Source organism: Ixodes scapularis, unplaced genomic scaffold (genome assembly GCF_016920785.2).
Source record: "Ixodes scapularis isolate PalLabHiFi unplaced genomic scaffold, ASM1692078v2 PGA_scaffold9__187_contigs__length_104089568, whole genome shotgun sequence".
NCBI classification, from domain to species: Eukaryota; Metazoa; Arthropoda; class Arachnida; order Ixodida; family Ixodidae; genus Ixodes; species Ixodes scapularis.
This window is the reverse complement of record NW_024609884.1, coordinates 62,848,293-62,874,037: the sequence shown is the minus strand read 5'-3', so window position 1 is coordinate 62,874,037 and position 25,745 is coordinate 62,848,293. Positions and strand designations below refer to the sequence as shown.

The 25,745-nt window shown below is 44.0% G+C and overlaps 1 protein-coding gene across 2 annotated transcripts in view; it reads right to left on the bottom strand.

Moving 5' to 3' along the window:
- Window positions 1-25,745, bottom strand: part of LOC8038527 (huntingtin) — a 209,288-nt gene that overhangs the window by 94,064 nt on the left and 89,479 nt on the right. For both annotated transcript variants that reach the window (XM_040504714.1, XM_029978929.3), the window contains exons 27-33: window positions 22,191-22,327; window positions 22,021-22,137; window positions 15,456-15,578; window positions 14,007-14,215; window positions 8,843-8,979; window positions 5,943-6,253; window positions 688-791 (exon numbers count right to left, since the gene is read on the bottom strand). In XM_040504714.1, the coding sequence (XP_040360648.1) occupies window positions 688-791; window positions 5,943-6,253; window positions 8,843-8,979; window positions 14,007-14,215; window positions 15,456-15,578; window positions 22,021-22,137; window positions 22,191-22,327 (1,138 nt within the window). The remainder of the gene's footprint in view (window positions 1-687; window positions 792-5,942; window positions 6,254-8,842; window positions 8,980-14,006; window positions 14,216-15,455; window positions 15,579-22,020; window positions 22,138-22,190; window positions 22,328-25,745) is intronic.

The window sequence follows — 25,745 nt, the reverse complement described above, 5'->3', positions numbered from 1 at the left end:
CATATAGATTTACACATCATTTGTTTGCTGCAGGTACCGGCACTAGGTATGTCTACCTTCTCAACATATTCCCCCTGATGCCAAATGTACTTGGACCACCTGCATCGTATAACCTCTCAGGCATCCGTGCATGTGTATGGCCCAATCTGGCCTCTAGTGGTTATCACCTTATCAGGCCCATGAAAAAAAACCTTGTGAAGATGCCATTGTGTGGTCACCGATAAGCTGGAAGCAGCTGTCCAGGCATGGGTGCAATGCTATACTTCCATAAAGTGACTTTGGCAAGGCATTGAAAGGCTACCACATAGGTGGTGCAAGTGAATTCGGGTCCAGGGGGAATATGACCAAAAGGTGGATATATTAGCAACCTCTAAGTGACTAACTTCTGCAGAGAAATATAGAATAAATCAATATGGTATACCCCTCACAGGTTGTTTTACATTAGCCATTTTATCTGGGTCTTTTTTTTTTTAAATACAAGTAAACATAATGTTTGCTACAAAAGAACTTTTCTACGATAGGTTGCTTTGTATTTCCACTCAATTCACATTCAATGTAAAATGTGTATTCTAAAAATATTTGAATTCGATTCAAAGTCAAATTGTAACATTCATATTTGATTTGCAATAAAAAAAAGTTGGTATTCACACACCTCTACTCGTAATTTAAATGGCAAATTGTACCAACCTGATGAAGTCAGACACAGGGGGCTCTGAAGAGAGATGTATGATTTCGCTCACATGGTTCACAATGAGCCACGTCATTGGTTCTGCATCATAGATGTTTTCACACTAAAAAACAAAACAGAAAAAGAGGAAACCACCAGAAAGAAATGTCAGTCACCTGTGAGACAAGACCAGCAGCATATCAATATCACCTTAAAGGGACACTGACACCCCCCAAAATTTTTTTTTCATTTTTTGCCAGGCGCTTTATTATGGTGTCGGAGGACTACCCAATTAATATTTTGCAACAGAGTAGCGTATTTTTTTAATAAAGCCAAAAGACGCAACCGCTCGAAACCGAAACCCGACGGAGATCGGAGAAGTGGAGAGAAGAGAGTGAGTGGCGGAAGTCACGTGGCTACACCCGACCGTGCGTTTTTTTTTGTTGTTTTTTTTCCTCCTCTCCGTAGCAGACGACACGACATGCGGCGTACGGGAACTGTTCGCCGTGCGATTGTTTTGCAGTTATGTTTGTTCCGCTCGTTGTTCTGTACTCAAGATGAGTTGTTTTGTACATTGAGGAGTTGGAGATGTGTAGTGAGTGCCCGTGGTGAATTTCCATGATCGGCTCCGAAAAGAATACACCCAAGATGTTGCGTGAAGAGCTGGCTCACATGTCCTGCGTCCCAAAAAAAAGGAACATTGTGCGACAGAGTTTCCGAAGGATTAACGGGATCGGGACCAATGGCTGGCTGCAATTCCTGTAGAACATACACGGGCACCTCGGAAAGTGGACGCTACCTGATTTATATGCTTCTTGCATTTTGTGGAAAGTGATTACATTGAGTTCGCAGGTGTCAAAAAGGAAATCCCATACCATTTAATTCAGCGAAGTGTCGTCCACAACATTTGTTCGTTATTTTTTTTTTTTGGTTTCTTTCTTCAGTGATAATTGTAAAAAAAAAAAAAGATACGTAAACATTAAAAAATGTTTGAAAAAAAAAAAAAAAAGGAAGGTTCTAAGGGGGATCGAACCCGGTCCCACCACGTGTGAAGCGGACGTCTTTCCCAGTGAGCTACTGGGGCATCGCTTTACTGACGGATCTCTTTCCTTAGTAATAATTCAGCTGGTAAACTGTAAGTAGTAGAGTTTGCTGCCGATTTTCCTCTAGTAAAAGCACTCCCGGGTCGAAGTCGGGAAGCACCACACATTGGCGACATTCGCACCTAGTAAAGAAATCGTACGTGTGCATATTCAACTCGAAGTAGACACGTCGTGCTTGACGTTTGCGCGAGCGATGTCTTCAGCCACGAGAATGGAGCGACGGCTCGGCGACGTCTTCGTGCAAATCGGCTTGGTGGTCGGGCGTGTCGTACGGGATAATACCAAATCTTATGACCAGTCCCAAATTTCTTTTTTAAAAGTAGACAGAATTCGCCGGTACCGCGAACGACAGTTCTGAAATAGAGGTCTCACGCCCGTCGTCCGCTGCCATCGCCGTTCCCGCGAGTCCCACGATACGCGAAACAACGAACGCACAGAATGCTTCCCGTTGTCTGTGGAACTTTTTTTTTTTTCAATCAACGTACTTGCAGCTTTTTAGAAGCCACAAAAAATGGGTTTGATATTTTTTTCTATTTTTAATACTGAGTGTGTGCCTTCAGCAACCCACGACTTTGATTAAATTTGGTGGTCGCATCGATACCTTAGAAAACGGCCCGTGACCGCAAAAAAGAGAGTGAGCGAGACTCGAACCGGCCAGTTCTTGATCGGCGGTTTTCGGGCGGAAAGAAACCGAATTTCGAGCCGCCCATTCTGTACTGGGTAGTTGAGCTCTCATATGTCACGTACAACTAAAAACCTCGGCGAGCATAAATACCCTGTCAGTGTCCCTTTAAGGGGGGACACTACCCAGAAAAAAACATTTCTGCAAAAAAAGTTGGTTTTGAAAATTCCATGCAGTCGAACCCGGATATATTGAATTCAAAGGGGATTGTAAAATAGTTCCAATATATCAATAATTGAATATAAAAAAAATATGTAAATTAAGCTCGAGTTGAAATATCCTGGCGTCTCTGCTAATACTGAAGGTTGCGACAAACAGGAGCTTACCAAATAAAGCATCCAAGAGCTGCTAAATACCGTACAGTAGAGCGTAGTTGGCAGAGATCACAAAGACCGCCGCGCTTACACGCGCACCTGGCCGGGACCTCCACACGGCCAGTCGCGACAAAGCAACAAAACACAAAAATAATTTTAAAAAAATGAAAAAAAAAAAAAACTGAGACACATGTAAAAAAAAAAAGCTCTTGATCCATAGAAAAAAGTTAAGTAAGCAACAAAAAAGAAAGCTCACTAAATTTAAGCAGCAAAAAAAAAAGGGCAAAGCATTAGAAGCAAAAGAAAAAGGTAAACGAAGATTAGGCATTCCAAGATCGACTGCACAATTGTTGTCAAAAACTTGGCTTAAAATATTTTTTTGTTTGTTTTTGCTAATTTATTTTGGGGTTAGGGAGTCGCGCAGCGTCAGCAGTGTTCGGGGAAAGGGCACAGGCTGCCGTTCCGACAGCACTCACTCCCTGCTCTCCCTACGCATGCGCACGCGCGTGCCCTTCCCCTTGCTTTTGCCATCCTCCACTTTTTTTTTTTATGGTGCATTGTTTTTTTATTTTCTAGCGCATCTATGCTGGCTTGGCGGTCTGCCAGGCCTGCAACACAAGCAATGCGCTCGCCACCGGTGCAATCGGATCGCACGAAAAGCAACGGGCAGCCGGGCTTCGTTTGCTACATTGAGTGTCCCCACCATGAGAGTTTGATACAAAAAGACAATGCTATTATAGTATTACATGTGATTTTCAAGGGGATGTTTGGACTGTTTGATATAAACAATAATTAGAAATATCCAAGTGTGATATAACCGGGCTCGACTGTATTTAGATCCACCAACCCAGAAAGTTTAATTATTTTACACTGCATAGTTAACTATTTATAAATTATTTTCGGTCCACCCATGCTAAAGAAAAGGTAGGGGCTGGAGCACTTTGAACACATTTTTCTCTGTTTGACTTTTTGGCATAAATTTCACCTTAGGAAAACTATTGTTTCAGTATGAAACTGTAGAGAGACTTAATATTTGCAGCTTGCAAGCCGAAATTTTATGGAGCCGGTTACTATGTCCTTTAATGTTTCCTTATTATGTAAAATTTTAACTTGCAAAGCTTGCTAAATGTTAAAAAAAAAAAAGTATTTTCTTAATTTTCACAAGCTTTCTTTTTTTTTAACCTGAAAAATGCAGATTTTCTGAAATTTCTTTTTATAGCAAACGGAAACAGGTATTCGAGCATGCATTCCACCAGAAAAATATGTGGTTATCAACACCATTTCTCAACGATAGATTCATTGAGCAGATTCCATGCAAAGCTTTGCTTTACTTCGTTCTGGGGGTATAGTGCCTTATAAAATTGGTTCACAGGGCTAAAACTTTGCATGCCCTTCCTTCTATAGGGCTACAAACACCACCGGAAAATATTATGCCGATTGAGTGAGCGGTTCAAAAGTTTAAATTTCCAGGTAGTGTCCCCTTTAAAGGAGCACTAAAGTGTATTTCAAGATAGTCTTTGAATGGTGCTAACAGTTTATGTGCACAAAAGAGTGACAAAACATTGCGTTATGCACCTTTTCTGGGAGAAAAAGGAATGTGGTGCAATGTTTTGTCCACGTCACTTGAGCACAATGATTTATGTTAAATCTGTTACTTTTTACCGAGAAAATTTGTAACTGGTTATCTATGCTTTGCGAGGCCATGTAATTTGTTGAACAGGAGTACTTGTAAAACAAATTAGTTGCACTCGTAACGCACTAGACACAAGGGAAATGGGCTAGGACCCAGTTCTTTGTTAAACGGGCATTTCTGTTGTAGAGGCGATCGTTATAAAGGCACTTGGTTATAATGTCTAAAAATGTAAAAACGGTAGTCGTAAATATGGTAGCCAGCCATGAAAGTCCATGTGAAATATATTGCTGTATGAAAGTTGCTTTACGTCTTATTTACAGACCCCAAAAGCCTTCTCGATTTTTACATTTTTCCAGATTGTGTCTTTTTCACTGCAATTTCATTAAAAAAATGTATCAATGGGGTGTAACTGTACTACATGATGCATGTTACACCCCAGGCTAGCATAAAGGCATTTGTATTAGGGGTGTTTGTCATAAAGGCATTCGTTCAACTGTACCAATTTTCAAAATATGCAGTTCGTGAGCTTGAGGATAAAATTTGGGCTACAACTACACATACGGTCGTATGGCTAGAAGATGCAGCCTCAAGCTACTATATATGATTCTCACGCTTATGAATCCCGAATTCAGAAAATGTTCCAAGCTGCACTCCGGTACAGAACAAAAGTATGTAGTTCACGAGGAAAGAGACATACGAGTAAAGAGGCTTTCAATGCAATAATTACACTGTTATCTTGAATTTTGTTATTCGTGGCATCAGTTCTCGGGTTGAACACAGAGCGACACTATTAGTACGAACAAGCAGTCGCTAGTATTAAATGCAAAGTATGGTATATGGCTGGCACCTAGCAGTTTCCAGTTTCCCACGCCCGTTATGGAAAACCTTCACACAAAGGGTGTGCCAGAGTGGAACTTGTGCCCTCACTGACTGAACAAACACAAGTCTCGGCCGAACACTGACACAACATTGGTGTCCACTGCCCCACACTGTCCTGTGGTAGGTGACGTAGAACATCTAGCATTCACACAGCAGCGTCTGACTATGTTACCTCGGCCGTGTTTTAAGTCCTACTCCAGTTGATCCAAATTACTCCTGCAGGTCATACCACGTGGTAACAAAGAAAGAGAGACAATGAATATGAGTAGGTGGATGGGTTACAGACCGTTTATACTGAAATAAGCGCTCATAGCTTATGTTTTGCATTATTTCATAAGCAGGAGTTTGGGAAAGAGAGCAGACTCTCAGAAAGCACCGAATGGTGAGAAAAATCTATGCTTCTCGAGTGAGCACCGAAGCGATTGAACGTACAGGTTAACAACCTACGGCATACAAAATGCTTGTGTCACAGGTACTGGTGTGCAAGTTTCTTTTCCTGCCTAACTAAGGGCTAGAATTAGGGAATGGGTCAAAAATTTCTCATTGGTCGACAAAGCAAGAGTCGAATCATTCAAATGAGCCTCCCAACATAAATACAGTACTGTTCGTTTCGAGAAAGTTCATTTTGTGCCAGGCAGTCAGTGTTTGCCCTGACACCACTCACCAGGTAGTCACAGAGCAAGATGAGGCCTGCCTGGGACACCAGCTCAGAGCTGCACGAGTATGCGGGTGTGCTGCGATTCCTGCGAGGTGACAAGGGCTGCGACGTTGGCCACAGAAGTCTCGACCAGAAGCCCTGCTGTCCGTAGTTCACCAGGGTCAAGATGTTGCACCATTGCACCGTCAGGGTCGGGTACGCGTAGGCCAGCGACAGGAAATGCTCATTTGTCTCCTCAATGCCGCACACCTCGGTGCCGGCACTTGATTCGGCGTGCACCGCTTCCATGGCCGCCGTGGCTACACGACGGAAGCTCCCTGCAGAACCCGTGGTGGGAACCCGTTGCTCTATGTGCATCGAGAGGCGCGACGCACATTACAGGTTGCCACAGGCTGTACTGGGACACTTTAGGGTTTGAGGGGAGACCATCGGTTCGCAGGTTGCTGCAGGCTGTGCTGCCCATTTTTTTTAGCTACCCCAGCTAGCCGAATACCCAAACTTTACTTCTCCCAGCATGCTACAGTAGTCATGTGTCGTTAAAATGGACGCCTCCGTTCATTAGAAAGATCCTGCAGAGTGCGAGTCAACCATATTAACAAATCGGGTCAAAACACTCATATTAACAAGTGCAGCAACAAAAAGAGATACCCATGTTGAATTAACCTGAGACGGGTAGAAGAGAAACATCAAAACGTAGAAGGGACAGAAGATAGACAGAACGACGCATCAAACTCAGCTAACTCGTTTATTTAAGTTACCCTCTTTATATAGTCTCAATCTCAAGGTCATCACCACCAACAAAGAAGGACAACGACTGTGCAGTTCAAGTGCCACAGTCTCCGCCACACAATGTAAATGCTTGAACTGTATAGATTTTGTCCTCCTGTGTTGGTGGTGATGAATTGAGTTTGAGACTATATAAAGAGGTGGACTAAATAAACGACTTAGTTGAATTTGAGGGAAGACCGATGGTCTTTCCTCAAACGTCGCCCTGTGTATCTTCCGTCCCTTCTACGTTTTGATGCTTCTCTTCTACCACAGTCTCAAGTTACTTCAACATAGTTAATATTCACCAGCTTGCCTGCACCCTTACTATATTTTTTTCTGAACAAGAGATACACGATTTATTTAGTTAAAAAAAGGACAACATGTGGGTTTGTACTGACACTGACACTTTCGAGCCTACTTTTGTGTCCAGAAAGCGCAACACCACCTCTACTTGAAGTTTGCATTCTCTCTGTCCTTCCTGCTCAAAGTAAGCGACAGCTGTTACCAAGCCGTGGCAAGCCGCACGTCGAGTTACAATTGGTCTGTCGTCTTCTTCGTCAGCTACTATTGTCAGCGCAGAGTCTTTAGTTTCTTTTTTTTTTTTTACGTTTCTGCTCAACTGAAAAAAATTAATTTTTTCAGTTGAGCAGAAAGCTTTGTTTGTTTACGCTTGACACTAGCCATGGTCTCTGATTGCTTCCGCTTCTCACCTGACATCGTCTACTCTATTTTCCAAGTGACCAGAGATGGATTCAGTCTTGCCTTTTATACCAATGACAGGCTTATGATCTAAGGGGCCTTTCGCTGTGAACCACTTCAAGGACAAGAATTCCCTCATCCCCCGTCATAGCCTTATCTAGGAGAAATTAGCTCTGTGAGTACAGAAGTTTCTCTCCCATTTCCCAAACAGTGACAAGGTCTACACCTAGCTGCTTGAGGGTTCAATATTCTCTCTTCCGGGATAGAGGTCATACACAATCTCAAGCAGCAATAGACTGCAAGCGGTAATAACCCATTTTACGTGACAGACAAAACAAAAATTAATCTTTTGGTGTGCAGCTCTTATCGCAAGACAAGCAACAAACGTCTGGGTGCATGCTGTGACCTCTTGGGTTCATTAATATCTTGGAGATGTTTTTGGACTTTCTTTTTTTAAACTGAAGTATTGGCATCCATAACTAGTCAAAAATGCCTGTATTTACCCAATTCATCTTCAAAATAGCTGTTTATAGTCCAAACGGCGGGTTTTCATATTGACAAGGCAGAACTACATGGCGAAAGATCAGGCTCCGAAAATTTCGTCCATAACGGGGTCCATAATAACGAGACAAGACTATTACTAAATTTAAAATTAGGCATTAAGAAAACGGAAAAAAAGACAATGCCAAATGCAACATAAAAATTTCCTGACACTTTTCAGAGATATCACGTCATTGACAAGAAGCCCCGCAGGTCAAGCAGATAGTCTAGAAAACAAAATATTTTTTTCGTCCGGCTGAGTGAGTGCTGGAGTAAACTTCCATAGCATACATTTAGAAAATAAAGTGAATCATCTGCTATGAATCTGAGTACTGTGGTGAAACCCTCAAACTTTTTGTAATCTGTAGGGAACAAGTTCTACTTATTCCATACACCAGACATCCATTAAGGCCGACTAACATCCGACTGTATGAACATACCTATATACAACGCATTTAGTATCATTATTAGTTCTACTGCCCAAGCAGTGAACCTGTGCTTGCATATGTCTGAATAAAACAATTTTTTTAATTTTGAATTGCATCATGTTTTCAGTGTTGCCAGCAGAGACTTACAGTTTAAAAAAAACGGTTGAGCCTTCTGTATTGGGCATTGAGCTAACTTTGAAGCAATCTGGTGACCATGAAAGAAATCGGCGGATTACCCTTTTAATATTACGCTAGAGAAGAGACCAAGACGTAAGCACTAACCATATGGGTCAATACATTTTGTCCCTGCCTCTTTTCCATGTTAGCCTGCATCATAAAGTGTTTGCTGTCTTTTATGAAAAGAAGAAATATGGGCCAATTAGGATATTCTTTGAAACCATTTTGATTTCGGAGCTCCAAAACACACACAATTTCTTGCCACGAAAGGTATCTGTGGCAGAGTATGCATACCCGACTGAAACATATGGGTCAGGTACAACAGCAGGCACGACATCTGCTGGAAAGGGAAGATGGCCTCCGCGCCAGGGCTCTGCAGCAAAATCTTGCACAGGTGCTTCCCATAGACATTCACAACCTGAATGAGGTACCTGCGGGGTAACAGCAGGGCTCAATAATCGAACCATTCAGGAAGGCACATCCAATAGAACCCCTATTTTGTAGAAACATGCCACCAGCTTGAGTTTGTACGACTTTCAACATTGTTTAGAAAATGTAATTTCCTTAGGAACAACAAAGGTACAAACAATCTTTAAAATGTTGCACTTTACATTTACACCCTCATCGTAGTCACCACTATCTAAAAGCCAGGGACAAGCTCTCCAGGCGGTGCCAAGCTTCCTCGGATCATAGATGTCACATATTGAGGTCACTTTGCTTCTGCAGTTCTGCCAATTCGGTTACGCCAGAGGACGAAAAAAATTTGACACCTCTTCAAAGGATCGTCTAAAGAAATGTTTTCAGTCGTCGCACCAAAGTCGCCTCCAACTGTGCAGCGGCTTATTACGGAATGCAGGCACTACGAAGGCCTCCAAAGTGGTTGGATTGCTAAGATCTCCTTTGAACGCCTTCCTAGAGTCTCCAATACAACTACCAGCAAAACTAATGACTTTTCAGAATCACCGTATTCCTCCGCCGACTCTTCACACTTGTGAGTCAAGGCGCCTAAAATTGAACAAATCATCAAGGACGAACTTGGCGCTGCACTTCAACCAGTCTCTCCCCCCACTTGTGCACACATGGCATGCCAACTTCCTCACCACCCATCTGTGTTTTGCAGCACTCACCACACATTTTCACTGTGCCACCTTCAAACAACCTGTCCATCCCATGCCATCGCTAAGGATCACCCCAAAGGACAGAAGCATGGCGCACAAAAGATCACCACCCGGTATGCATGAATGCCAAAGCGTACAGTTGTCTCACCCAACCCTACCCATTAAACTGACGACCCTGACATGCGCCGCAATTTCGACGACCACTGCAACAGATATCCTTTTCCCACTGATGAATTCCGACGTGGCCAATCCACTTCCCCCATCCTCGCTGAAACCACAGTTTCACAATTCACCGACGCTACTGCCACACTTCTGTCATTAAACTAAGGCGCGCAGCCTGTCAGGTTGCACCGCGGTCCCCAGTCCGATATCCTCCTTATCTTGGCCCAGCAACTATTACTGTTGACATTGGACGAGAAGAAGTTTCAGCATTAGTGAACACTGATGTAGAAAAATCCCGCATTTCTAATCAACTAAACCACTGTTTAAGCGGTGCCCAGTCCTCCATCCACTTTTTCAGATAATCCTGCCTCTGGGCGCCAATGATGTCACTACCAACGACCTTGGTGCAAAGTCACTAAACTCTCGCGTTTTCCACTGATGGGTGGTTCGTTCCAACATCCTTAAGTTTTCTTTTTCTTGCAGTGCTCCTTTAAGGGCTCATCACACAAAAACTATGGTGGATAATTATTATGAAATCTTCATGGACTACTAGTTGTACACACCCAGTTTTGCAACTTCTAACCTTCTAATATATACAAAAACAAATATTTGAATGTCCATAATTTGCACCTGGTGACCAGGCAACCCTGACAGAACTCTGGAGGAAACCTGCCAATGATGACACATGTGATGCCGAGTGAAGAGCAGTAAGGCTTTCCTCATTTACATGCTTACAAAACAAATTCAGAATACAACCTAAAACGGCCCTTTGCGTGGTGCTCGGTACTGCCTGTGCCTTCTGTTGGATACTCTGTGAAGCTTAAATGTGCAATAACGTCGAGACGCACAGGCTTCAGCGATTGTTGCATTACTTTGCAGTTCCACTCGTCTGCTAGTGAATATTGGTCGGGGAAACCATGACACAGCTGAACCACGACTGCTCCATTCTGGAGCGGCCATGGGTCAGCAGTCACTCACATAGTATTGAGCACGGTGGCGCTGACAAGAGGTGATGGCAGCTAGCGGATAACGAGCAGGAGCAGCACGAGGCACGAGCAATGCAAAAGCGTCTCTTGGACCTTGAAATCGCGGCAATGACATACCCATGATAGAAACATTGCTCGGCTGTTCAAAGCATGAGCCGACTTACAATAGTAGTGTCACATAATCATTATATACCTATCTCACCAGCCAGTTTTGTTATGCCCCTGCTGCTGGCAGGCCTCGTGGGACCTGTAGTCTTTCTGCTAGCGCAACAACCCCACTGCAAGTTTGCACGAGCAGAGCACGAGACGGCACAAGCTTTCTCGTGCACTGGTGCCTGCATCCTGTGGACTATAGTTACGACTGCATTATGCATGCACGGAAAGCTTAGTGAGATTGGTTTATTAGCATCCTACATATATATATATATATACAGGGTGTTCTTTAAATTTTACAGATTTGTTTAAAAAAAGCCGTGAAAGCTACAATAATGCGGTCTATACAGGCGAGTTATACGGTCAGGGGGATATAAAATAAAGTGATAACCGTCACGATAAGACGGCTAATTAACTAAAATACGTCCATTAACCTTTTAATTAGTGAAAATAAACATATGGTTCCAATTAGAAACCTGCCGAGTGTCATCGAAAACCACTAAATTGGTCAATTTTAGGATTTGGAGCATGGGGGAAGTACAGTGGATCGCTAAAGCTGTCTTTCAAATAGCAGAAGCAAGGCTACTGGAGCGAGAAAGCGTCCGCTCAGTTTTTTCATCTCTTATCATCCGCGTTTTCTCACCACCGCCAGCCTTGTACCTGCTCCACGAGTGGTAATTCTAGTGCACTACTCAATTCTCACATGCTCAGTCTTTCTGAAAATGACTGATGTAGTAGTTTTCGATGATGCTCAGCAAGTTCTAATTAGAACCATATGTCCATTTTTATAATAAAAGTTAATCAAAAGATTTTAGCTAATTATTTGACTTACCGTGAAAATTGTCCCTCTATATTATGTCCCCCTGGCTGTATAACTCACCTGCACAGATTGCATTACTATAGCTTTCATAGTTTTCTTAAAATGAATCTATAAACCCTAAAAAGACACCCTGTATATAAAAAAAACAAACATCATTCTTGTGAGAACTGAGACTTGTGAGAACTGAGACTGAGTGCAGGCGAGCAGGTTAGGAAACAACATACTTGTGACCTCGGGAGAGGGGGTCACGTGACTTCGGGGGGAGGGGGGTCACGTGACCTCGGGGAGAGAGGGGGTCACATGACCTCGAGGCAGGGGAGTGTAACCTGGGCGGAGGGTCACGTGACTTGGGGGGGAGGGTCACGTGACCTTGCGGTTACGCCGACGGCAACGCCGCTCAAGCCGGAAACGGGCCCCTAAGAGCTGCGCTCTAATAAGTAAGCACGGCACAGATTCAAAGCGCAACACTCGCGATCGACGCGCGCGGCATTTATTCAAGGAAGTCCGTTATTGCGGTCTGTTTCAATAGTGCAGACCCGATGATAGCGCTCTCCAGTTTTTTCGGCTGATCAATTTGGACATCACTCAGTCCCCGTGCATAGACCAGCTGCTTCAACGAAGCCATGTGCCCCAAAGCCGTCGTCATCGAGACTGGAGGTGAGGGAGCAACCCCATCGCCGCTGCCATCGTCACCCTCACCGTCGGACACCGCGATGTCCTGGACGGTCGGCCGCACCTTTCGCAGGATGGCTTTGTCGGAGGCGCTAAGCCATATTTCGTGCACAGGTCACCGTTTATTGCCCCGGCGCTCAGCTCCTGAAGGATTGCAGATTTCGTGCCCATGTCAATCGCTTTACGTTTCTTCGAAGTCGAAGCCATGTTTGACATGACGACCAAAAACTCGGGGAGTGACCGAAGAAGACTGCACGCAGGTCGAGCCGAAACCAAACGAGAAGAGACAATCCACGAAGCCGCAGCAACCAAAAATAACAAAGCGGAAAAAAAAAAAAAAAAAAAAAAAAAATCACTAAATTACATAGACTTTGCACACAACCCCAATGCTTCTTTTCCCTTCAAGGGAATGAGCCAATAAGCTTGAACAGAGTCTGGAGCGCGCGCAAAACAATGGCCTTGGGTGCCTTGCTTTCCTTTCTTTCTTCTTCCCCTTTCACCCCAAGATAAGATCTCAATGCTGCCGGCAGTCCTTCCGTGTTTTTCGCCTTCTCTTCTGAGCCGCACTTTCGCGGCAGACGGCGCTTCGTTTCATTCGTTCTATCGAAGTCACGCGCAGAAGCGGCCGTTAAAAGTGGACCGTCTTTTGTAAGATTGTTGCAAAGTATGTTTGGGGATTAGAAATTGTTCGCAATAACCGAGTGTTATTGCGAACAATTTCTAATCCGAGTGGGCTCGACTGTACAAGGTTCCCTTGGATTGTAGGTTGTGTTATGTTGGGCATACACAGCATTGTGTCATTGACTGCCTCACAGAACACAAAAGAAATGTAAAAAATAAGTTGCAGAATTATGAACTAGCTAAACATCTGTGCTCGTGTGATTTATGTTCCCCTCTTTGGAATAAAACTTCAGAGCTCTGCAACGAGAAAAATGTGTTTAGAAGACTAATTCAGGGGACTTTAAACCTGTGTGAGCAACCATCTCTAGTAATAAGTAACCAGGTGAAGGAGTTTCTGCTTTTGTGATGTGGAGTGGTCTTTGTGTAGGTTGAAAGCGGATTGCTGTAAGAAGAAGATTGGGGATTTAGGTTTTAGACGGTTTTTGAGTTCACCCTCATTGGCTTATCTTGCGGGAGGGGGTTTTGTTCAGTCGTCAAAGGCAAGGCGTATTTCCTGTCCAGGCGTTGAGCCTTGGGAGTGTGTTAGTCTGCCTGCTAGAGGTCAGTGGGCATCCTATTTATGCATTTGGGATCACTCTTTACCTTTTTCCTGTGTTTGAAAGTCTATTTATTGGTACACTCAAATCAATCAATTTCAGCTACATAACGAGACTGTCTGTGGATTTTTTCTGCTTTTTTATCTTCCCCATCTAAGGGTTTAGAAGTATGTCATCACTCTACAAGGTGTTTTGTTCAGAGCAGTGCTTTGGTCAGAAAACTCTGCTGAAGATCCGACAGGAAGCACTGGTTGCAACGTGTGCCACGCGTAGAGCCGTTTCACGTCATATTAATTGTGACAACAGAGTAACCTCGGAAGACTGCCCGACCTTGCCACAGCCTTCTCTGTGTTGTCACCAAGGGACTGAAGGTCGAGGGGGTCGTAGAGGGCTTCGGGCGCCAGCGCCTGAGGCACCCTCAGGGGCAGTGCTAGGTCGGCCAGCCGCGAGAGCACCACCTCCTCCCTCGTCTGGGCCAGCAGCACCCGCACACTCGCCAGGACCAGGCACATCCAGCGCTCCGCAGGGAAGCACGCTGTCTGCAAGGCATGTAAAAAACCCTCACGCACCCGAGGCACTGCCACTTTTCCCGCAGTTCGCCGGGGAGTACGGCTGTCCAACAGACTGATCTCACCAGCCTAAAAATACAAACGCGTACCTACCATACCCTTGCCCACTTTGTTTCTTTCTGTTCCACTTTACATTACCTACATTATCATGATCCTCAGTACACAAAGAATGTGCTCTTCTGTGCAGTTTGTAGCTCCCCCCCCCCCCCCCCCCCCCCCATCTTGGGCTTCTTTCTTTCCCTTTCCTTCTTGACACAGTCCTGCAGTTGCCTACACACTTCCTCATGCTCCAACAGCTCTTTTTAGCCTTTTCGTAATGTCAAACCACGTGATATGGTCACGTGATACACAGTTACCCGCACACTTTCCACCCTTGGTGCACTAAATATATCCCTCAGTTCCCAAGTCTCCCTTAGGTACAACGGTAGAGCATCAGGCACAAGTCATGGGCTCGTGGGTTTGATCATCATTGCGCTAAGTATCTGCATGTTCATGCAGATACTTGGCAGATGTTGAACATTGACGCGCAAAAAGCATTTTCTATAATGTTTCTCTCAGGAGACTCACAGGCGGAGCTTCCACAGCACGCCAGGAATCATGCCCACGACAAATGTGGTAGAATCTAATACCTTACTAGAGAGGAACGCACAACACCCCCTGCCAGTGACCAACACCATCTCTCTTTGTGCGATCCTGTACTATGGTGCCTGCAGCACGTGTCCGGGCACCACAGGGATTACATCTGAGGGACCATGTTCTCAAATGTAGTCCCTCAATTTCTGCCTGATGACGTCGTAGAAGTATCATGCTGTTGCTTGCCGCAATCCCAGCGACAGCACAGCAGAGGAAGATGCGGCAGACGTTTGTTTTGCTGTGGGCTGCTCTGCAGCCAGACATTCGACGAAAATCAAAGCAGACATGAGACGGGACACCACAATGACAGCAACCCTCACCTTTTCTGCCAGCATGTCTACAACCAACCGCAAGGATCGCGACATCCAATAGCATGACACATTGGCTCCTGTGACGTAATTTGTTCCCACTTCGGGGCCACTTTCGAGGCATGGGTGATACAGGACGATAAACGCACCAGTCGAAGACACGCACCAAGCACCGTACCGGTGCTAATAATTTCCGAAACCATTTCTTCAGGAGCCACCTTTTCTTAACCATTTGTTTCTCTCTTAAACAGAAGCAGTGTGCAACTCACCGGTTCAGTGGGGCTCACTAACAAGGCCTTGAGCAGGATGTCCACAGGTCGAAAGACACTAGGCGATACTGAGTCAAAGAGTCTCTGGAGCACGTTTAACGCATGGCGGTTGTCCAGGCGTACCTGCAAAACAAACATTCGTGCACACGTTCTACTCGGTGTCTAGCAGAACGGCAGCAAACATAATAAAAAAATTTCAGCCTTTCCACTCTGGTGAAGAAGGAAGACCAGCAAAGCTATACGCTCGTCCCGTGCGTTTCTTCTTCGTCCTCATCTGTTTTGCGCGCTGTTTCCTACGATGAATTCCCACCAACTTGCCTAACTATCCATTCTTCTATGATAGCTGGAAAGGTTGCCGCCATCTATGAGTGACGGCAGAATCCAGACTGGTTGTCTGGTTGCCGCCGTCGCTCATAGATGGCGGTAGCTGTCCAGAGTTTTGTCTACTTTTGTGTCGACATTTGTTTGGGTACCGGACACGAAACTGGGGAAACTAGCCCTTAACAGCTCCGCTGTAAAAAACTACTGCTAGCAAGCTAACTAGTCATTAGCAGTGTTTACATGAATGCGACTTCCAATCATCCTTGGAATGAAGCAGATGCATTAACATTTACATGGACGCACATGGTGGTGCCATGCCGTGTCACATCTCAAAGTTAGAATGTGTTTACAACACCAGCTGCCCCACGTGACAATGTTTCCCGGTGCTTTGCACGCGAGGCCCTTTCAGCTGCCGTATTCGCTTGAATATAAGTCGAACACGAATATAGGTCGATGCCTTTATAGCTCGCCAAGAATATGAAAAAAATAACTCAGATATAAGCTGACCATTTTTTTCTTTTTTTAAGGGGGGTTAGGAATTTAAGTTTTTCAGAAAAGTGTATTTTACAAGAATGATATGTTTATGTTTATTAACTTCCAAAGAATGGTTTCAGAAACTTTCACCTTTAAACATGCAGAATTTATCCCACACTAAATTATTTTCGACATGTCGGTAGCCCTCCAAGTCAGCAGGGAGCAAGTTTTTTGTTATAATTATAATGCAATTAAATGCAAAGGGGCAAGCGAGCTGGACAATAATGATTTTTTTATTTAGCACTGCTTCATACTCATTTAACATAGCCAAAACATCTCACCCTGATTGGAAGCGCCATTTACTCTGGATTTAGCCTGTAAAAGCTTTCCAAGTTTCAAAGTATCAATGGCTAGGAAAACCCTATACATCCAGACAGAAAAAAGTCTGAAAATTTGGTATGAGCAATCTTATTGGTTGAGACCTGAAACAGGGTTTACGATTGGTCCTGCCCGGTGATGTGATATTGTACCATCTTCAGTAACACCCTTTCACAGTATCTTCTACTTCAGATCCTATTCCTGCTTTGCTGCTCTTCCTTAGTATGATTTGCCTTTTAGTTCTTGCCAGTTTATCTGTCAAGGAATGCCTGCTACAAAAGTTAGCTCGCCTACGAACGACACATGCCTACTGGTAGCTATTGCCAGGGGAACAAAGAAGTTTCAAAGAGGAAGGTGCTAACAATGCTCCAGGTGAATTTTGCCAACCTCGGACTCATAGAAAAGAAAGAAAGCTAAAGTTGAAACTTCAAATGTATTTTTCTCGGTTTCACTTTTTGGCAGGAAATGTGGTATGAGGAAATGTATCATTGGACATTTTGAAAGTGTAAAGATTTCATTCAGTGGTGTCCTGGACTGAAATTTCCGGAAGAACAAGTTAAGGTAGTCATAATCTAAAGAAGCTAAATTCTTCATGACAAAAACTGAATATTTTGTAACACAGAAATTTGTTAAAATCTTTTGCTCTTTTTGGGTGTTATTGTTTTTCTCTAAAATTGCATTTTCCACAATTAATTTTTATCTTAACTTGCACTATGGGTATCCTTCTTCATATTAAACCAAACATTTCGTGGACTACAATTATTATTTTTTTGTAAATACATTTCCTAATAAAGTAACTTTTTCAGGAGCTTGTTAAGCATAGTAGCATAGTATGTTGTAGAATTGGCCTACAAAACTGAAACTTTAGATGTCATCAATCCTAATGGGGTTCAATTCACCCTGAAAGTTTTAATTAATTTGAGAGAACAGTTCAAAACTTGACCCTCCCAGGCCATGTCCCCCTTAAGTACAGAGAAGTTTGGGCAAAAGAAACAAACAAACCTTTATTTGCAGCGCTACCAGCTAAATAATAGCGCGATGCCAAAAAGTTAATCATCGTCAGAACTTCCGGACATGTCGTCGTCTTTGGAAGCTTCGTCAGCTTCGCCGAAATCCTCACAAACTTGCAACAATATCTCACTGATACCGTTGCAAAATGGCGACAACAAACGAAAGAAGGTGAAGACGGGAGAAGCGACGAAAGACCAATTACAAAGACGCGAGCAACGCCGCAAGCCGGAAGGAGCGAAAGTACCCTCCCTATTTTGTTTTGCTGCGCATTTGCGAGGGGATGGGGGGAAGGGGGGGAGGGGGCAAGGTGCATGGCTAAGCGTGGCGCATTGTGGCACGTCTCCCTACCTCCTCTTCCCCCCCTTGCATCATGAGGGGCATGCACAAGCGGTGCTGGTTGGCCAGCCACGGACAAGCGCAAAACCTGACGCCCAAGGGATGCGCACAAGCGGCAACCACAGCGGCCACGGCGGGTCACCAGCTGCTGCCGTTTCGGTTGTTTTCGTGCACCAAAAGCTTTCCGAAAAAAGAAGCTGAACACTGCTATGGCAATGTCGGCTCGGTGACTGGATAGCTCTATGCACTCGGTGGGGTCGCAAAATTTGGTCCCGAATGTAGGTCGAAATTCTCTGGGCACGATTATAGGCCAACCTTTGATCTTTGACATTTCCGAAAAAAAAAAAAAAAAAAAAGGTAGACCTATATTTGAATAAATACGGTACTTTCGAGAAGCGTAAAGATTGTGCTTGGTTGTCTTTGATGCTGTGCAAGAAGTTAAGAGATGCAAGAAACATCAAAACCCAAGCGCTTTGGGCTCCGGGCCGGGCCACTCCAGAACAGAGGCGACGTGGGTGCGCATACCCTGGCGAGCGTGATTGTTTTGAACCGCTGGGAGCACGACGACACCACGCTTCGCCACGCCAGATCATGCCAAAAACGACCCGACCCTGGGGCCGAGAGGCTCCGGCACAGACTGGAATGGCACTGAGGTAGGAGCTGTCCATTCTGTGGAACCAGTGCTCGGAGCTCTCGGCGTCATTTGTGCAGCCTCAAGGGACTTCCTTGGACCCACAAGTCATGATTCGCAAGGCCTGGACGGGGATTGCCCTCACCGAGCAGCTCAGCTATTTTCCACTCACTTATGATGCCAATAAAATCTCACGTTTCTTGGGAGAAAACTGCAGATGACCACATGGGACCGCTCTCCACCGTCGCCGCTGAGATTGGCCGCCGCAACGTTCTCAGCTGTTCACTCGCACCCGCAGCGAGCACCTTCCCATAATCCTCTCCATTCCAAAATGCAATGTGCTCTCCGTTTACAAGGGCTGAATGAATGCGCATTCGCAGTCTCGATCCCCCTCCTTCTAGCGACTTGAACGCGATGCACTTCCATAGCGCATTAGGCCGTTTACGTGACTGCATTGAAGTCGCTGTGACTACCGTAGAATACCGCGCATCCGCCCAGTCCCACATTAAGCGCCCATTTCCAAATTTGTAAGATCTGAGGAAATACGCGCAGTACATTTATATGTAAAACTGATGACCGGACAAGCGCCCATCCCTCATTCTCTCGCAATTATTTCTGAATTTTTAGTGGGCGCTTGCCCGGTATTTTACGGTAAGTAGCATTCATGCAAACGCAGCTATCTACTATAATATCTCTGAACATACCCCACCTTTAAAAATGGCCCAGCCCGATGGTTTTGAGCATGATTTTCACTTCGAGGAAACACAAAAAAAGATAGCCAACGAAACATGGTCTAAACACATTGCGACAAATCTTTTTTACTGCAGAGTCGCATACTTGCTGAGAAAAATGAAAAAAGTCACACCGTAACCAAAACGTCTAAAGGAATAACTTCTCAAGTAGTCACTCCCCTTGAGTACATGCTCGAAGTTTCTTCAAATCACAGCATTTTGGTGTTTTTATGCTTCATAAAATCTATTACTCCAAAAAATGTGTGCCCTAGATGGCCTGAAATATAAAAAATATTTTGTGCACTTTGTTGCCACTGCACGTGACCATGGAAAAGAGAGTAACTGAACATTCAATTCTGGATTGATGGCTTTTGTGTCAAACTTGGTTAGATTTAGAGCCCCAAACACTTTTTATGGGCCACGTTTCAGCAAAACTCCTCTCGGCAAGTCTAAGTACCTGGTCCCTTGCAGTTTAATTTGTTTTTCATTAAAACTTGAGGAACACCTGTCCGAGTGCACAGAAGTAGAGAGCCAAAATACAGAACAAGGCCTGGGGTTCGATTCCTGGCAAGGGAAAGCCTTCTAACATAGAATGCATTATGGGGTTGGGTTTCGTGAGAATACCGACATGTTACGCTTTACCAACAAACAGATCACATGACGCCATGACATCACATGAGACCGTGACAATGCCTTACACTGTGACATCACACGATGTCAAGTTTGGGTGTCTGTGACGTCAGTGTCACATCACACCATATCATGTGACATCATAACACTAATGTAACACTGTGACGTATGTGACTCTGACATTACGTGACGTCACACACACACACAGCCTGTGCCCAGCTCATTCGCAACACATTCTGTACGTCTCCAAATTCATCAAATATGATTAAGCTGTGCATTTTTATAAAGACATCTGGACGTGTTCTCATTCTTTGGTAACACCTAGTCATGTGCGAATAGTGAATTTTGAGTTTGAAGCAAATTCAAAGCAAATAGTGGTTTTGGCCGAATATTTTCGAATCAAATATTGAAGTTTCTCCCAGCGTTTCATTACCATGCGCCTTGCTTAAACGAAAAATTCAGCTGAACTCGTGCAGATTCCCAACCTTCCACATGTCCATTTCTAAGCTCAGCCTATTTTTATATAGCTGTGTTTATGAACTATGGCATGTAAACGACAACTGTCACAGCTATTCTAATTGAGGATATTTATGAATCTGCTTGTTATATGCAAATACTCTATCTTCAATTTCAAGTCTGACAAAAAAAAAAAAAAGCATGAATAATGAGCACGGGTTGTCAAGACATCGCTGCCTAACACATGCTCTTGTATAATCACGGCGGATTAGCCCCATCGAGTGCCTTTCTCACCCAGCACCTGTGCACTGCAAGAAAGCAATACCCACAAGCTCCACGGACATTGCTTCCCCACAGTACACAAGTGCTTAGTGAGAAGCACACTCAAAGGGGCTACCCGCCACAATGAACACTTCATAAGGTATGAATATCGCAGTTCATCTCGAAGCGAATGTCAAATAACGTATTATTCGAAACTAATATTAGAAAATTCAAATACTGACACAACACTGGTAGCAACATTTTAAACTCAATAAAATTGCACATGCTTGTTCAGCTTTATGTGCTGATTTCATATATCTGGTAATTTCGGAGGAATGATATGGAAAAAGCTGCTCAACAAAATATTCTTTTTAACACATGGCCAGATACTACGAAGTGTAAGGAATACAATGCTGGAAGTACTTTTAAGATAAACCAATTGTTTGCGATTTCACAACATACTGAAGTTCAGTGCTCAATGCATGGCTAACAAGTAATAAAACAAAAGATCAGATAAAGAATTTTCTAGACATATTAAAAAATCTGCTCTCAACATTGTATGCTTCACATATTTAGCAACACATTTCAAGAAAGATTATATTTCTGACTGCTTTAGATGCTGAGATATCCTTTCTGCAAATTTTCAACGGGTCCAAAAATTGTGTAATGTGAAAACAATGTTCTAGAGTCAACTTTAACGCACATTCAGCCCGCATACACATTATAAATTGATTTATAGCTCAAATATTCATTCATGAAATTAGAAGCCTGGTAGATTCAGAAGAACAACAGCCATCATTGTTTTCAAAAGAATGCAGTTTGAGGCTCCAAAGACCCATGTCCCCCCTTAAACAACCATCCCATAAAGGCCCGTTCACACTTGCAACCGAGTACGACCGAGAGACGAGACCTGTTGAAACTTCTTAAAATTTCTTAGGAGGGGAGAACACACTGGCACGCTGGCACCATCTATGCAACGACCCTAGAACTGCATTCACAAAAGCAAAAGTTTTGCGGTATTTCCGAGGTCAAATTTGCATAATACCTATGAGAAAGGCTTGTTTATTATAACGTTTACGAAAGTTTTTCAAGCCAAGAAAGAAAGGATAATGCGTGAGAGAAATAGAAAATATGCCGGACTGCCAAGTTTACACTGCTACTAAATAGATGGCGCCAGTGTGTCCTCTCGTCGCAGGAGATTTTAAGAGGTTCCAAGGCACAAGGTTCCAAGAGGTTGCAAGTGAGCGAACGGGCCTTAAGAGCCTTTTGCTTGAAAGCCGTGAGGTCTGGCAAGTTCGAATAAAGTCTCGGAGGAGCCAGACCAAAGGTCGCCCACCTGCAGCTGTGACATGAGGGGCAGGATCACGTCGATGAGTTGCCTCGAGAACTTCTTCCACCTGTCTTCTCCTTCCTGGTAGCTGTGGTGAACCACGGCCAAAAGCAGCTCTAGGACCTGGGCAAAACAGAACATGGTAAATGGTCCTCTGAGCAAAGGGAACTGCTTGCCTCTGGGTATTGTACAAGCCGCAGGAGCACAGAGACCACCACTTCCCGTTGTGTCTCGAGCTCCTTGCGTGAGTCGGTCCGGTTAGCACTTGGCAACAGGAACAGGTCTTCCACTATCGCCTGAAGAGCTGGGATCACTGAAAAAAAAAAAATAACCATGATCCTACGAATAAATTTGGTAGTTGCGTTTCCGTAGCATTCAGTGCCATTTGTGGCTGATCTGTTGTCTGTCAGCATCTGTAAGGACAGATACTGATGCACGTTCTCAGACACTTGTATATGATCATGACTCGCACATGACTGAAAGCTGCAACACCGTTCTTATGGTCGCGTCTTGCTAATGCTGAAGTGCAAATTTAGGCCAGCATTACATGGTCGCACATTGAGGATGCGCTTGCACTCTCCGACTGAGAGAAACGAGCGTATACGCTTCTCGACTCTCTTACAGCTCTTTTAAATTCATCTGTAATGTCAAAGCACAGGACATGGTCAAATGATATGGACACGTGATGTAGTCACAGAGTTGTCCGCACACTTCCCACCCTTGGCATAGCAAACTTCTCTCTCATTTCCCAAGCCTCTCCTTGGCATGCTGGTAGTGTTGGGTACAGAATCTTGAGGTCCTGACTTCACTTCTTATTGGAGAATGTTCATAACTTCATTCTTTCTTCTGCATTTACCATTATTTCTGCTTGGTTATGTGTTCTTTTGTGCTGATTTTTATCCGTGTTACACATCACGTCACACTCTCCTCAGAGATCCCAGCCTTTAAACTATTGTGTGTTAAACTAAGGCTCATGCAGGAGAGCTGCCAACTCTGAAATAAACTGCTAGCGACGCTCATGAACTTCAAAGGCACTTGGGAAGCGAAGCTTTTTCTGGCATACATACCTGTGACAGTGCAGTTGTGGAAGGTGCCATCGTCATAAAAGCTTTCATGCATCAGAAACATTTTCTAGCAGGCTTTGGCAGCAGTGCTACTCATTGGACCAAGTCACATATAAATTACCCTAAAAAAGTATTGGGTGTCTGTCGCTAATAGTCTGCGATTGAGCACAAATCCAGGGTGTCACAGAAAGCCAATCGTCAAAACCCTGCCGTCCTTCCCCACTTCTTTGGGATTTTATTTCCCTAAAACTAAACAGGTCTGAACATTCAAATAAAATGTGGCGTTTTTCATAAAGTCTGTGGCATAACAAATATGAAGAAAAATAAAAAAAATATTAATGTTCTCTACTTCCTGAATTAAAACAAAACCGTCCAGCTTTTTTTGCCGAGACAAGTTTTTTTGAGGACAGCCCTCACTTATTGTCGGCATCACTGAAAGCGGCTAATTTAAAGATGCTATTTCTGATTTTGTTTTGTGTTATAATTAACAATGTTTTTTTTTTCAATGGCTAACCTACCCAACTTTTGTTTCTATGTATGCTATTCAAAAGTTCTAGCCCACCCCCCTCTAATGTATTCGGACCCTGAGAGGGGGTAAGTAAATAAATTACTAAAATTAATATCTAAACCCCTTTTCATTGTCTTGGCAGCTGTGTGACAAGCGCACCAATCTTTGCCCTGATAAAACCAAGATTCTTTCCATCCCACTATATCCGCCCCACTTCCCTCCAAAGATATATATCTGTGGTCTGCAGCAGGGCAAGCAAGTTCTGAATCAGGTGTAACTTCCCTCATGTGACACCAAAAATCTGAACGAGAACAATGATACCACACAGAAATGGTCCCCATGTTGTATAAGTGCAGCACTACATGATGGTACCAACATGCAATTTAGAGTGGTAAATTGTTGGTGCTCTGCCCTTATAACTTCTGCAACAAAAATGTCTAACAGTCCTACAGAGTTTGTTATACAGTCAAACCTGTTTATATCGAACTCACAAAAAAATGTCTACCAGATCGATATAGCGGGCAATTTGATATAAAAGTTATAATAAATTTGACTCTCCAAAATCCACTTTCTGCTGACATATTACACAATGAAATAGTCTTGCTGCTGCTTTTTCTTCATTGCATCTGCGATAACAATATTTTTCTACGCTATCGATGGACTCCAAAATGCTGAGGCCACTGTTTACTATATTCGCGCATTAGCGCCGAACTATGCCGAGAGCACGGAGCACGACCGAGCAGGGGCACCTTCTCCTGCAGAGCGCCGCTTTGCCCTGCAAGTTGGCTTTCCCCTACGGCCGGCGGCTGCATTGGGGGAAAGCCAGCTAGCAAAGCAAGCTGGCTTACTTTTCTTCTGGGCGCGGCCACGTCAACCGCCCGTGAGAAAAAATAATATTCTCTTTTGCGGACGGAGCGGGGAGAGGAAGCACGGAGCACCCTCTCCCCGCTCCGTCCACAAAAGTTTTTTTTTTTTTTTTTCTTCCAAGCAATCAACGTGGTTGCCCAAGAGAAAAAAAAAGCCAGCGTGCTTTGCAAGCTGGCTTTACGCCAATGCAGCCGCTTGCGTTGGGGGGAAGCCAGCTTCCAGAGCAAAACGGCGCTCTTGGCAGTTACATATATCAGTAGCAGCTGCTATTTTTGTTCAATGTAACCATAGTTTTTGCTATATATTATCACTGTAACATTACTGTGTACAAAAATAGTTCGATATAAGGGATAATTCGACGTAAACGGGATCGATATAGTCGGGTTCGATTGTAAAAACCCTTAAAGGCTCGTTCACACACTTGCAACCGATTACAACCGAGAGAGACAAGACCTGTTGAAACCTCTTAAAATTTCTTAGGATGAGAGAACACACCGCCATGCTGGCACCATCTATATTCTATAGAGTGACCCTGGAACTGCATTTCACAAGAGCGAAGGTTTTGCAGGATTTCCGAGATCAAATGTGCGTAATACCTATGAGAAAGGCTCGTTAATAACGTTGACAAAAGTTTTTCGAGCCAAGAAAGAAAGGATGATGCATGACAGAAATAGAAAATATGCCAGACCGCTAAGTTCACACTGGTACCCAATAGATGGCGCCAGTATGTCCTTTCGTCGTAAGAGTTATCAAGAAGTTTCAAGGCTTTTGGTTCCAAGAGGCCGCAAATGTGTGTAAAAAACTGTATAAAAAAACTCTTAAAAATTGGCAGTTGAATTTTGACTTATTCATCAAACCTCATATGCAGCATTGCACATTATGTCAGGTCATGATCTCAAGTGATGTCATACCACGTGGCACAGTGTCATGTAACACCTAGAGGTCATGGCATCAAGTCGTGGTGTCATGCGACCTCACATCAGTGGCACAACAACACTAAAGGCCATGAGGACACACGACGTGGTAACATAATGTGACATCACTTTACACCCCAACTTGACACCCAACGTAAGTAGATCCAAAAACAGTGATGACACTGTGACCTCATTGACATCGTGAGTTACGTGACACACCATGCACCCCACGAATGAACACAAAATCCAAGTTTGCTTTCGTCAGAGTTCAATTCTGCAGTAATAAAACAGTAGATACATTGACAATTCTAGACAAATGCTCCTCTATGCTGACCAAACGAATGGGTGACATTCTCTAGGCCTATTTAGAGCAGGCCG